Consider the following 14,801-nt stretch of genomic DNA (forward strand, 5'->3'; position numbering starts at 1 on the left):
CCCTTTCAAGGTTTAGTTTGGTAAAGTAACAAAATGTTAAAATTCAAAAAGTTGTTTAAAATAATTCTTAAAAAAAATTATTTTGTATGTAATTAGTTATTAGTTAATCGTTAATTTACTAAATATTTTTTTACTTTCACTTAATTTTAATTTATTTGAACATTTGATACTAATAGATCTTTGACTTGATTAAACATTCAATATAAATGTTTAATTAATTTATTTTTTGTAACAACTTATCATTTCAAAATGCTTAAATTTGAAAAAGTTACTCAAAACAATTTTTTGATAAAATCATTTTGCATGTAACCAGCTATCAACTAACAACTAATTTACCAAACATCTTTCTACAATATTTACAAAACACTCCATTAATCTTATAGTTTTCATTTTTAATTACCCCCCCCCCCCCCCACCCACACACACACATACATACATACATACATACATACATACATACATACATATATATATATATATATATATATATATATATATATATATATATATATATATATAATCATGATCAAATGTGAACTAAGTTTCTCGTGATGAGTGTAAACTAATTTGATCCATCCATCTAAAAGGCTTATGGGACTAACAAATGACGGGATTAATTTTATAAATATTAGTATAATAGAATTAACTTAGGGATTCCATACATCTATTTCATGAATGTAACAAAACAAATTAGAGCAAATCCATTCTTTTTTTGCAAATAGCACCAGTAACACAATTACAAATAAGACATTACCAACAAAAAATAAGTTGACAAGCAATGAAGACGAAGACAATGGCCCTGTTTGGTAAAAAATTGGTCTATAGGCCAATTTTGGCTTATTTGACCACTATTAATTGTTTGATTTAATTAAAATATCAATATAAATGTTTGATTAATTAGCTTTTTGCAACTCAAAAAGGTTAAATTTCAAAAAGCTACTCCAAGCAACTTTTTCAATTAACTTTTTGAAAAAAAAAAAAATTATACCAAACAGCTATCAGCTAACAACTAATTTACCAAACAATTTTCTACAATCAGCTAATGTTATCAACTATTTATACCCTCTAATTAACACAATCAGCTAACAGCCATTTTACCAAACAGGGCCAATGACAAACATATCCAAAAGCAAATTAACAAAACTTAGAGTAATCCCAACCAAAAGTAGTATTTACTACCTAATACCATATCAACTACAATAAGTATTTAGATAATTGTTTTTTTTTTAATACTATTGACTCTATTACAAGATAGTATACATTCTATACTTTCTCTAACTATTGCAGCTCAAAGAGTCAATACCCACCACCGAGGTTCGATCCTGTGGCTCCCTTTCCCTCAAAGGGAGCCACAGAAGTGCCATATGAGCACAAGGTGCTTGACAAATAATTACTTTTAAAAAAATATAAATTAAACATTAATTTTAATGTCAATTATAATGAACTTCTTCTATATAATCCTGTGTAGATATATTTTGAATTACTTAATTAAATATAAACATGAGTAAATACCCAAAATGGTCCCTTGACTATAGCTAAATTCATAAATTGATCCTCGACTTTCAATTTCAACCAATTAAGTCCTTAACTTTGTAATTTTAACACGATTTGATCATCCGTTTGTTGACTGTGATTTTTGAGGATATATATGCAATTTCATGGTCCATCATCGGTTTTTTTAAGGTTCCGGTTGCATTTTCAGACCACACTGTTACATTTGAATCCACTACAGAAAGCAATCTACCAAATTTGGTCGTCTTTCTTCATCCTCCCTTTGGATTCAATGTAGTTGAGTTCGTACCAGAGCGAAGTAGACGATGTGTCATCCTGGAGGCCTCTATGTGCTCCGACGAGAGCTGCAGGTTTTTTTGGAGATCGTTGATGACGGCGCAACCGCCGGCGAATGATGCAGAATCGTGAAATTACATATATATCCTTAAAGATCACGGTCAACAAACGGTCAAATAGACGGAGGACCAAATCGTGTTAAAATTGTAAAGTTAAGGACTTAATTGGTTGAAATTGAAAGTCGATGACCAATTTGTGAATTTAGCTATAGTCGAGGGACCATTTTGGGTATTTACTCTATAAACATTGATATAATATTATAAAATAAATTTTTTATGTGATGTAGCATGAGATAAAGGGTAAGGTATTGTACCTTTTTTGACAAGTTGAAAAAATCAAATTTGACATCAAGAAATTGAATCATTTATTGTAAACTTGTATTATGATTTGCGTAAATGTCGGTTAGACAGTTGGGTATTTAAGCATTTCGCATTTTAATTATGAAATTAGTTGAATTTAGTAAGTCCTTCACATGTCAACTGTTAAGCTTTGAAATGCTGTACTTACATATGTCACTTGTAAAAGTGACAAGTTTAATTAATAGGTTGAGATTTAAAATAAGAAGGAAAAGAAAAAAAAAAAGGAAAATAGACCTATTAAAATTTGTTATATTAGAGTGTACAAGTATGTAAATGGTAGATTTATGGCCAATTAATATTTTTAAGATGTTTTTTTTTTTTTTTTAAAGATCAAGAGAAAGGGAGAATTTCCAACAAAGTTATATGCTAGTCACACCTCGGTGATGGGGCATATCCATGGAAACGCCAGCAAGCATCCTGAGGATTTCGGTCTTCGGTTGAGATAACAAATAAAGGCCTCTATTTATACCAAGGATTTTTAAGTTAAGATGTTATATTTTTTGTCAAGATGTTAATATGACGAGCAATGCTATATATCTCTACAAAAATCATTCTATTTTTGTCACTCCCTAGTATGGCAATTTATAATAAGTTGATAGTATTTTTAAAGGAAAACTAATCAAACAAAAATACCCACCTCAGAAAGTGACAAAATTTGTATAGTTTTTATAGGAGTGGGAAGCATTTCCTTAATAATCTAATATGTGACTAGATAGAACTTTCACAAACCCCTATTACTTTCGAATTCCCATAAAAGATTGGCCTTAATACGGTGTGCATAAAATCTGAGAGAAAAAAGTAAAATAAATAATCAAATTCATAGACATGGATGAGATGATGTTGTTGTCTTTCAATTTAATTAGATGAATTGGATTTTGGTATCCTACTGAAAGAACCTGTGGTCATAAAAAAAAATATTTCGGCTTTTAAAATTGTTTATTACTTTTTTAGTTTTTTTTTTTTTTTAAATGATAAAAACTTGCATCCATTATTTGAGAGTATGCACTAAGTAAACTCTAGTAAATCGCCCATAGAACTCATATACGAGAATCATGGTTCATCCATTCGACCACCCCTTTTAAGACTCTTATTTCCCTTTGTTTATATGATACAATATCGACCTATTATCATTTATAAAATTAAAAAAAAAAAAAAACATGGAGTACTTTTTAAAGTTTGGGTAATTTTCGTATATATTAGACTACTTTTTTAGAATAACATTAAAAAAAAAAAAAAAAAAAAAGATTACCTATCATTTTTTTTTGGGTGTATGATTACCTATCATTGATATTTGCATTGAGATATCAGCGTGTGTGTGACAAGAAAAATACTTTTGTATTCTTTAGAATATATATTCTCACCAAGTGATTTGCATTCATTGAGTGAAACCAATTGAATTACTTCTTAATATCAATTTATCAACCATTGCATAAAAAGTATGGAATAAAATAAAAATACTGAGTATAGTATGAGTTTAAAGGTGTCTCGTATAATTAGAGCATGTTCAGAACAATTCATGGTCTAACTAAAATAAAAATACATATATAATAATATTATTCAAATGCAATGATGGAAAAACAGCATGTCACGATTAAAGAAAGAACATGCAAAGTGAGTGGACAAACAACTAAAATTAAAGACGACAGTTTACTTTTCTTTTTTTTTTTCTTTTTTTTTTTCTTTTTAGAAAGAGGGTAACAATAAGAAAATACTTGATAGATTTTCATTTTAAACTCTTAACTTTTACTCCCATTCACAAGCTTTTGATATAAACACTTTTCTGTGAACCCAAATAATGAAAATAATTAATTATTGTTTGCCACATCAGAGAGTAGAACTGTAAAATTTGGAAGTATGTATAGTAAAACTCATAAGTCATAACTGTAACCACTACTCAAATGAGAGTATTGAATAAATCTCTCATTTATTTAATAGTTCAGACATCGCACATGAGAAATATATTGTACTAGAAAAATCATGTACAACAGGCTCAAGTAAATATGTGTTGACAAGATTCAAACTCGTAACATTAATATACGATAATTATATATACTCTGTCCACTTAACTACCATTTTTAAGACACGATAATTTTACATTGAAAAAAAATGGCCAAATAAGCCAGTGAATTAGAGACAAAAGTGCAACTGAATCAGTGAACCACTGAACAAACAAAAAAAAAAAAAAATCAATTAAACCAATCAACCGTCAAAAGTCATTCAATTTTACCATATAATTAGTTGTTTCAGGTTCACAGAGGTAAAACATATAATGATCATTTTTCATTTAAAAAAAAAAAAAAAGAAGCATGAATGTACAGTAGTAAAAAGCGGACATTGTGATTCAAACTTCAAAGTCATATGATTGGCATAATTGTCAGAGCCAAGCACGTGCAGGAAGATAGAGCAATTTGGTAGATATTTTTCTTTCCATTTTAAGGTACAAGTCGGACTAAATACCCCGCCTCGCCAAGATCTTGTGCTCTAATGACACCCGGATTGAACTCCTATATGAGAGGTTGTGAGTTCAAGCATTAATGGAGACATTATTGACTCTTTATACCTTCAGTAGGTTGAGAAATTAATTATGAACAGATACTTATATTATAAATTTATAATAGAGTCACTAGCATTAAAAAAAAACAAACAAACAAACACCCAGCGTCAAATATTTTTGGTGATGTGGCTGTCTCCAAGATTTAATATTTTTCAATCAAAAGGATGAGAGAGACCCCGAGAGAAACACACCGCCAATTAAGAGCATTCAAAGTAGTAGTGATTTTTATTTAATTTTTGTCATACCATGTAAAAAAGAGAGTGAGAAGGAGAGAGAAAAGCAAAGAAAAAGAAAACAAAAAACAAAAACTGACAGTTTCAAAAAGAAAAAAAAAAAAAATCAGAACCCAATGTTGTTTTACACGCGCCAACCAGGCGCAACACCTGCCAGCCTATGTTAAAACCAGATTGAAATTTTAATTGTCATGATGGACCCACAAAAAAACTTGTATTGGAAGAGAAAATTAAAAAAAAAAAAAAAAAATCTCACACTAGTCTAAAAATTATGTATTGTTTTTTCTTTCTTAAAATCTGAGCTAAAACCACTGATGTGGTTGTTCATTCTCACAAATCTTAGATGTAGATAATTTTTTTTTTTTTTGAATTCACAATATAAAGATGTCATATTCATACTTGCCACATTAGAGAGAATAATTGGTGGAGTAAAATTTGAGAATAATTCCTCATATAATACCACAATTAAGAATGGATGCATGACCACATAATAACATACATCATAAAATATAATGTTTAGTAATCAAAAACATTTTTTATTGGGAAAAAGTGTTAAATAAACACATCAACTATTATTGAAAACAACGATTTACTAGGCATTTGGTTCGGAAAAGGAAATTACAGAAGAAAATGAATTGTAATTTCGTACAAATGAAGTAACATTTCCCTGATGATCTGAATTGGAATTACTATAGAGAGTGTATGAATTACATTTTCACAAAAGGAGGTAATTTCACTAGCCAAAAAAATTACATTGCAAAAGAATTGCAATTACGATGTACCAAATACGCTATAAACTCTTGAACTTTACAAATTTCAATTACACATTTAAATTTAAATTCATTAAAATAGTACAATTAAACTCATTTGAAGAAAGCGACCTTCACGGGCAAATTATTGTGTGGACCATAGTCCACACAATGTTATGTAGACCATAACTAAAAGTACATTTTTAATATACTAAATGTACATTATTATTTGTGTACTAAATATACATTATTTTACAATATGCAAAATATGGTCCACACAACTTGTGTGGATCATTGTTCCACATAATAATGATTGACCTTCACGAGCTATCTTGGGAAAGAATGTGTGGTCCAAAACACTATGGCGGGCTGGGATTCAAAAGATTCCATTTGTTCAATGTGGCTCTCCTTGCTAAGAAAGGTTGGAGATTCATTACCAATCTGGATTCTCTTGTCTCCAAATTATATAAAGCCCAGTACTTTCCCATAGACAATTTTTTTTGTTTTTCAAGTTAAGATTGGGTCTAATCCGAGCTTCTTTTGGCGTTGTTCTATCTCGGGCTCTTGGCTACCCAAAATCTTCTTATGGAGGGTTGTACTATATGCATTGCAGATGGGAAATCTACTAACATTAGTAATCAGCCTTGGCTCCCGGACCTCCTTTTGTGGAATTAGAATTCATATAATTTATGCATTTTCATGGAGTGTTATGCATAGTGCACACGGTTGCAAAAACGATGTCGTTTTGACGTCCAAATTAAATAAAAAAAAAAATCAATTTCGATTGTCGTTAACGGTGTTCTGTTGTGCAGAATTTAAACTATACATCCATAACTTCATAACTATACATTCATAACTTCATAACTACACATCCATAACTTCATAACTATAAATCCAGAATTGCATAACATCACATTCATAACTTTATAACTATACATTCAGAATTGCATGCATAACTACACATCCATAACTTCATAGCTATACATTCAGAATTACATAACTACACATCCATAACTTCATAACTATACATTCAGAATGTGAAATTATAACTACATAACTATACATTTAAAATTGCAAAACTACACACACATAACTTAATAACTATATACATTCTGAATGTGAAATTATAAAATTATGTACATGTGTTTACGTAACTAACGGCAATCAAAAATGATTTTTTTTTTAAAAGTAAAACGACGCCGTTTTTACAACATGATGCACACGGTTACACAACATAATTTGCCCATTTTCATGAACCCCGTAATATAAACCCTTTTATCACCTCTATCCTTACTAATAGTAATGCCCTAAAGAAGGTGGCTAGTGAAATTACCTTGCTAGAGAAAATTACAATACCCTCCTTTTATGAAATTGTAATTCATACACTCTCCATAGTAATTTCAATTCAGAACATCAAAGAAAGGTTACTTCAATTGTACGGAATTACAAATCATTTTCTTCCGTAATTTCCTTTTCCTAACCAAATGCCTAATTCCACAATGCTACTGGAGACTGGAAGATAGGTGACGGCAGGTTCACCTTCTTCAAGATCGGATAAATGAGGCGACACAAGAGTGATAGGGATTAAGACTAGTGTTTACAATTTTTTTTTTGTTTTTTTGTTTTTTGGCTTTATGCCTACATGATATGGTTACTTTTTGAGGAGTTAATACTCAAAATGGTCCCTCAACTATGTCATAATTACCAATTTGGTCTTTAACTATCATTCTTACCCAATTAAGTCCTCAACTATGTAACACTCAATTAAGTCCTCAACTATACAATTCTTACCCAATTTAGTCCTCAACTATACAATTTTTACCCAATTTAGTCCTCTGTATTAATTTGACTGTTTGTTAACTGTCAAAAGTCGGGATAAAATTATAATTTTACAAAATTTCTCCTTCCTCTCCATTTAGCAGCGCCAAACCATGCAGGAATACACTCCGATCATATTTCGATCGTCAAAAAATCGTTGGAAATCAATGGGCTATCCGATGCATAATCACTACTTCGATACCGACAGGTTTAGAACCCAACCGGAGCTTATTGCTACATGGTTTGGCGCTGCTAAATGAGGAGGAAGGAGAAAACTTGTAAAATTACAACTTTATTTCCACTTTTGACAGTCAACAAACAGTCAAATTGACAAAGGACTAAATTGGGTAAAAATTGTATAGTTGAGGACTTAATTGGGTAAGAATGATAGTCGAGGACTAAATTGGTAATTACGACATAGTCGAGGGACTATTTTGGGTATTAACTCCTTTTTGAGCAATAGCTCCATTTTTATTTATTTATTTATTTTTGTCATGGAACTTTGTGCTTCTTTTTGTCTAACCTTTTTGTTGATAATGATTGTACATGTTATTTATCTTGGTGAGCGCCGGAGTATGTCAAATGTATCTTGTATATTCTTTCATCCTATTATATTTACCGTTCATCCATGAAAATGCATAAACCATAATCTACTATGTATATTATAAACATTGGTTCAAATTATATACATACAATCAATATATTATATACTTTATGTTAACAAATTATGTATATTCAATATTAAATCATTATTCTTATGGCCTATTTGGTTCACGGAATAGGACATAAATGACATAGCATTCCAAGTAATAGGCTTATTCCTTTGTTTGACAACCATTTCTATTACCAAGAATAATATTCCTGGTAATAGCCTATTACCTCAAATAGGGTAATAGCTATTACTAGGGGCCCTGGTATTATTCTATTACTGAACGCTCAGGAATATATTTTAGAATCTATTTTCTTTTTTTTACCCCTTTCTTTAACCTAATTTTTTTATCCTATATATAAATTTATCCTATTTCACCACCGTCGTCGCCACCACCACCATCACCACCGCCGCCGCCACCACCACCACCATCGCCACAACCGTCGCCGCCCCCACCACTGCCACCGCCACTGCCACTACTACCACCCTAGCACCACAACCACCATCGCCGCCGCCGCTGCCGCCACCACCACCACCGCCACAACCGTCACCGCCCCCACCACCACTGCCACAACCGTCACCGTCACCACCACCACCGTCGCTCCCACCACTGCCACCGCCACCACCACCACCATCATCACCGCCACCGCCACCGTCACCGTCACCACCATCGCCACCATCACAGATTTTTATAAAGGTATTTATGTCTTTTAAAACATATTTCATTTCTATTCCTTAAATCAACAAAACATTGTAATATAATTCCTAAAGTCTATTCCTTCCGCGAACCAAACAATAGAATACAATTCTTATTATATTCTTTGCATATTCCATTCCTTATGGAATAGTATTTCTATTACCTCAAAATTCACGCTCAAAATTCATTCCGTGAACCAAACGTGCTGTTAATGTTCATGGTAAATCTTGATTCACAATATAATAATTGAAGAATAAAACGTGAGGCCATATTGCCCAAGTTATCCATTTAAACCACCAACTCAAAATCACATTCAATTTTTAGAGTTTACTATATGAACTCTCGAATTTTACTCCTTAAAAGTTTACTTTTTTTTTTTTTTTGAATATTAATGACTTTATTACATTGTACTATTTGTTCATTCATACTTTCTCAATTTGTTGAAGCACAAAAAGTCAACATCACTTCCACTGAGCATAAGATCTTAGCTTAAAATTTACTCTCTAATGTGACAGGCACTAGGCAATGATAAGTTTTTTTTTTTTTTTATTTATTTATTATTATTATTATTTTTTTATGTGAATCTCAATACAGATGTCTACAATGCGTGGAAATAAAAGTTAAGAGCAGAAAATGAGAGTAAACATAATATTTTCCCAATTTTTATTCTACTTCCATCTAATCAATGCACAACAAGAGTATATATTATGTTAAAACAAGTAATGTGTAAGACCATCTCTATGTAAAACGTATAATACTTTTTAAATAAAAATGTAATATTTTTGTGAATACATATTGGCCTATTTGGTAAAACAGTTAGCCTATCAACCAATTTTAACTTATTTGACCATTATTAATTGTTTGACTTAATTAAAAAATCAATATAAGTGTTTGGTTAATTAGCGTTTTGTAACTTCAAAATGCTAAAATTTAAAAAACTGTTCAAAACAATTTTTTCACTTAACTTTTTGAGAAAAGAAATACCAAACCTTTTTGAGAAAAGAAATACCAAACAGCTATCAGCTAATTTACCAAAAACATTTCTACAATCAACGGTATGAATTGAAACCAGACTAATCAATCAATTCATACTGATTGGAAATCTGGTTCACAGTTCATACTGATTCCCAGGTCTCCATCCCACAATAAGAACCATGAATTAGACTGACCCATTGCCATGGCAATGGGAGAAGGACCAAGAAAGTAACAGTTAACACAAAGAAGCATACAAACATAGATCGAGCCAACACAACAAAGCCTGGAAAGTAACAAACCAGATATTTATCAAAGATTCACAAACATCAAATTCCTGCTGGCCTGACAATAACAGTTGAGGTCAATGAACAATCTCGGGGCCGATATTCTCTTTATGCTCTTCCAAAACAGAGGGAGCGGGGGCAACGCAATCAAACCAAAAACAAAAAAAGACAAAGAAAGAAAGAAAGAGTATGTGTTGCTCATTGAAAATTGATTGACAGGGATAGCATAGCATTCAACGACTCTGGAATAGAGGAACGAGGGAGGGGCTCTAAAGTCTAAAAAATCGATTTTTTCTTTTTATTTCAGGCGTGTTTAACTAGTGAACTAGGCATACAACTCATCGACATTGCACTCGCCCAGAAAAACTTTGACGCTTCGAGGTGAACCACAGTTACCTTCAGCGATCAGAGCTCTGTCGTTGGCTGCCATGTGCGCGATTATCTTGTAGATCATTTCGATCTGAAATATCAAAGGAAAAGAGCGGGCAGGGGGTCAGCAATATAAATAAAGGAATAAATCACAGACATAAAAGGGGGACAGTTTGTACATCTTCGAGGGCGTGACATCTGTCAGCAATTTCTTCCAACGTTAACGGTTCAACTGGCTCTTTGCAGCTGCAGGAAGAAGTTATCATAACATCCAGTCAGTCTCAACATTAAAGAATTATAGTACACATGGCGTCATTCGAAATGCCCGAATACCTGGCTTCATTAAGTACTGCAAGAACACGCTTTTGTAGGGCTAGAACTTCTCCCGCGGCTTTTTTACCTGCTTCTACACCTGATATCGCATTCAATTTTAACGGTTATCTAAACGGGGCGAGAGAGGAAGAGAGCAAATGAGAAGTGAAGCATAAATATTGATGGTGAGAATGTTTTACCCGGTTGATGGTAAGCGTTAATATTGACAAGTGAAGCATAAATCCCAACAGCTCGCTCATAGAGTGCTACTAGGGCTCCGACGGATCTAGGTGTCACTTCTTGTACAGTCACCGTGATAGACTCTCGGTCATTGGCATACAGAGCTGACCTCGTTCCCTACATAACAATAATAGTATGTATACGTACCAGCTTTTCTATAAAACTATCCAACTCCCGAGATATGATAGCATTCCGAAAAACGAACCCAAAAGAGAAGAAAATGGGGACCAGGAGGAAACCAACAAATAGCTAGAACGAACCTGTAACATTCCGAAAAGATAGTCACCGCAAGTGACACCAGGTTCAAGTTCCCAATCATGACCCGGGGGCCTATCGCGCAGTACTTCGATAAACGTCACAAAGAAATTGTGCACACCCTCTCTCAGTTGTTGGATGTAACTGAAAATACGAAATATTTAAGCATATAACTAAGAGATGACTCCACATATATATATATATATATATATATATATATATATATATATATATATATATATATATATATATATATATATATATACAAACAACAGATATCAAACCTATACTTACGCATGCTGATCTGTGCTTCCTTTGTTTCCATAGACTGTGATCCCTTGATTCACCTGTATGTGATAGAGTAGAAGACAAGCATAAATCCATGAACTAAACAGTAAACTATGTATTTGCTTATATAATTCCTCTGATACATAAAATATAAATCAGACATCTATAAAAGCTTAGAATATAGTTGTCTTTCTTCTTATCATTAACTGTATAAACTGTATTAGTTTCTGCGCATGAAGAGAAACATACCCGATTACCATCGAGATCAAATTCTTTGCCAAGCGACTCCATAACCAGCTGCTGTAAATACCTACTGAACAGTAATAGGCTATCCTTGTAAGGAAGAACAACCATATCCTGTGTAAGCCACATCACAAAGTATATCGTGTTACTTAAAAAAGTCACAAAAAATACTGCCTCCAAAGCCGTTAAATAATTAAAACTGAAGTACTATGAACCTTGGATCCTATTCCATCGGTTGCCCAATACCAACATAGAGCAAGAAGTGCTGCAGGGTTATTGCGGACCTGAAGTGCACAAAATTAATCCCAATTATCTCCAAACAAGAATTAAATATTTCCTACTATGCATACTTATAAGAATAGGAAGAATAGCATTAAAAAACATAATTTGGAAAAAAGAAATGATACGGAAGTCGTCGTACCACAGTAGTCCTATTTGCTTCGTCCATTAATGCAGCGCCAGCAAGCATCTCTCGTATGTTAATTCCCTGGAATGATATAACCAAGAAATCATGAGAATGAGAGTTTTGGAAGAATTCGTAGAATCGAAGTGTCCAGATATCACAAACCTGAAGCGCAGCCGGAAGCAAACCAACAGCAGACATTTCAGAAGTTCTTCCACCCACCCAATCAAACATAGGAAATCTAGCAACCCAACCCTCAATTCTGGCAGTGTTGTCAAGCAATGAATTCTCTTGCGTAATGGCAACTCCCTGCCAGTGAACAGAATTGATTCTCATTTCTAAGAGAGCTTGAAATTGTAATTTGCAATAATGACAGTAGAAAAAAATTAGTTTATTTATTCTTTTGGAGGGGCTGGGGAATTGAGACTTGAATCCATCAATCATACAAAGAACATCAAGAAGTTATTAAAGAACAAAGATGCCTTTCAAATAATCAGTGATTCTTCTTAAACCAGAACCACGGTTCACAATCTTACCTTGCTTTTACGTAAACACGAGTACCTATTGATGAATAAAGAGAATAAATGAAAGCAAAAACAAGAACCTGAGATCAAAACCTGTTTTGCGAATTCCAGGCCAGCCTCACGGAAGGCCTTCTGTACTTCTAGTAGACCATTTCTAGTTTCAGGGGTGCCTCCACTCTGGGTAGATTGAGAAGGAAAAAAACAGTAAAGGCCCAACACTTCAATCAAATACCGAGCAACAACAAGGGAATTGGAGAACATAGCCATGCATACCTTTGAAATCACTATAACAAGTGTCGATGCCAGCTCTGGCCCAAGTTGCGCTATTTGATGATCAATGCCAGCTGGATCAGTGTTGTCAATGAATCTTATCTGTCAATAGGATCGCAAAGCACAACTGAGTAACAAGACAATAAAGAGTAAATACCATTATCACATCGGGGGAACATTACACATTCATGAAAGGAAGTAGCCAAGACTAATACTTTCATAAAGTATTTTGCAAGATGTGTGCGTTTCGAGAGGGGGGAAAGATGGGAAGTAAAGTGACAGATTTTCAAAACATCCATATATGGCTTCGAACGCTTATCCAATTACCTTCAGAGGAGGGTTGTCAGGTGCCAAAGCCTCGGCAACAAACTGTGGTCCAAGTGCTGAACCACCAATTCCAACCGAAAGAATTTGAGTAAATCGGCCACCGGAAGGAGTCCTGATCTGCACTCAAAGTGCCAAAATCTTAGTTAAATTATAATCATAAAACAAACAATTTCCAATTCTAGACCAAGACAGAAGAAAATGCAGCATGTTTAAACATTCAAGATCATTCTATTACAATTCTTATAGGAGAATCACCTCAATCTTGTTCCAAAAACATATCTTTATAACACAAAATATTATATAAGTTTTCCAGTGTAAGATTCTCTGTTATTCACAACTCCCAATCACACAAATTTCCCAAATCCACATGACAGCTTCTTATCATCACGTTTAAAATAAGTCATGCCGAGATGTGGGGCCTAGGGTTAGGGAATTTCTCCTTTAGTGAGCATGCTAAAAGATCATTAAACCGTTAGGAATAACAAAGAAGAGGAAATTCAATGCGTTGACTAGAATCAGTAGATGAAAAAGAGGTGAGACAACTGACCTTACCGCCGACGACGTCGTCGGCGAACTTACAAACGGCTTCTAGAGTGTTCTCGATCTGCAGGCGGAGGAATGAGTTGGGAGCGAGGTGGGGGCTCCGGAGCCAGTAGTGGCCGACCATACGCCCCTCATCGGGATTGGAAATCGCGCCTTTCTCCAGCGCCTCCATATCTTTGAACGCCTTCTGAAGCCGGGGCTCCATCTGGCCAACGAAATCGTCGCTGAACCCGACCCGACTCACGTCCAAGTACAACCCCAGCTCCTTGTGCTGGTACAGCCAATCCACGTACCTCTTCCACAGCTGCCGCGGATCCTTCACTATCCCCTCCGCCTTCGACTTCGGAACCACATCGTTGTTCCCGGACGCCGCCGATACTCCGGCGGGAACCTCACGCGCCACCGACTGCGCCCGGAATCGGAGCTTGTACTTGCAAAGAGAAACCGAGGGCTTCTGGAATGGGGATTGGGCGACGGGAGCTGGGATGGATTTGATTTCGGGCTTGAATGCAACCGAGACTGAGGAAGCAGCAGCCATGATCGTTGTTCCTGTAATTCTCGAGATCACAAATGGCCCTTCAATAATCTGAGTAAGAAAGAAACGCGATGCTAACGAGGTCTGTGGCTTTTAGGCCATTGGAAGTGGAGAAGCCATTGAATTCTGATGATTTTTATGATTTTGTTCGTAGTACAACACTACAACCGTTCAACTACTACTAGGATGCTGTTGCCCTGAGTTAGGTTGACGCCACAGAGAAGACAAATAAATTGTTTATATATAGTAAGCATATATCGAAAAAATTTACCACCCAAAAAATTGATCATGATTCATGACTAGATGTGTAAACAAATCAAATATTT

General features: G+C 34.1%; 1 protein-coding gene across 1 annotated transcript; it reads right to left on the bottom strand.

Moving 5' to 3' along the window:
• Positions 1–10,166: 10,166 nt before the first annotated feature.
• Positions 10,167–14,599, bottom strand: LOC109153097 (glucose-6-phosphate isomerase 1, chloroplastic). The gene is made up of 14 exons (XM_019300864.1): positions 13,945–14,599; positions 13,398–13,514; positions 13,074–13,172; positions 12,894–12,977; positions 12,442–12,585; positions 12,295–12,360; positions 12,089–12,157; positions 11,880–11,987; positions 11,637–11,689; positions 11,348–11,486; positions 11,048–11,204; positions 10,869–10,947; positions 10,715–10,781; positions 10,167–10,626 (listed from the first exon to the last, which is right to left on the bottom strand). The coding sequence occupies exons 1-14, from the start codon at positions 14,476–14,478 to the stop codon at positions 10,492–10,494; spliced, it is 1,851 nt and encodes a 616-aa protein (XP_019156409.1). The 5' UTR covers positions 14,479–14,599; the 3' UTR covers positions 10,167–10,491.
• Positions 14,600–14,801: the final 202 nt, after the last annotated feature.

Source organism: Ipomoea nil, unplaced genomic scaffold (genome assembly GCF_001879475.1).
Source record: "Ipomoea nil cultivar Tokyo-kokei standard unplaced genomic scaffold, Asagao_1.1 scaffold2480, whole genome shotgun sequence".
Lineage (NCBI taxonomy): Eukaryota > Viridiplantae > Streptophyta > Magnoliopsida > Solanales > Convolvulaceae > Ipomoea > Ipomoea nil.

What these genes read in the sequence shown, in the direction of transcription:
- LOC109153097 (XM_019300864.1), bottom strand. Translation starts at nt 14,478, where the DNA reads ATGGCTGCTGCTTCCTCAGTCTCGGTTGCATTCAAGCCCGAAATCAAA. An exon ending in CCGATGGAATAGGATCCAAG is followed by an intron (nt 11,988 to 12,088) that starts GTTCATAGTACT and finishes TGGCTTACACAG; the next exon opens with GATATGGTTGTTCTTCCTTA. An exon ending in GATGTCACGCCCTCGAAGAT is followed by an intron (nt 10,627 to 10,714) that starts GTACAAACTGTC and finishes TTGATATTTCAG; the next exon opens with ATCGAAATGATCTACAAGAT.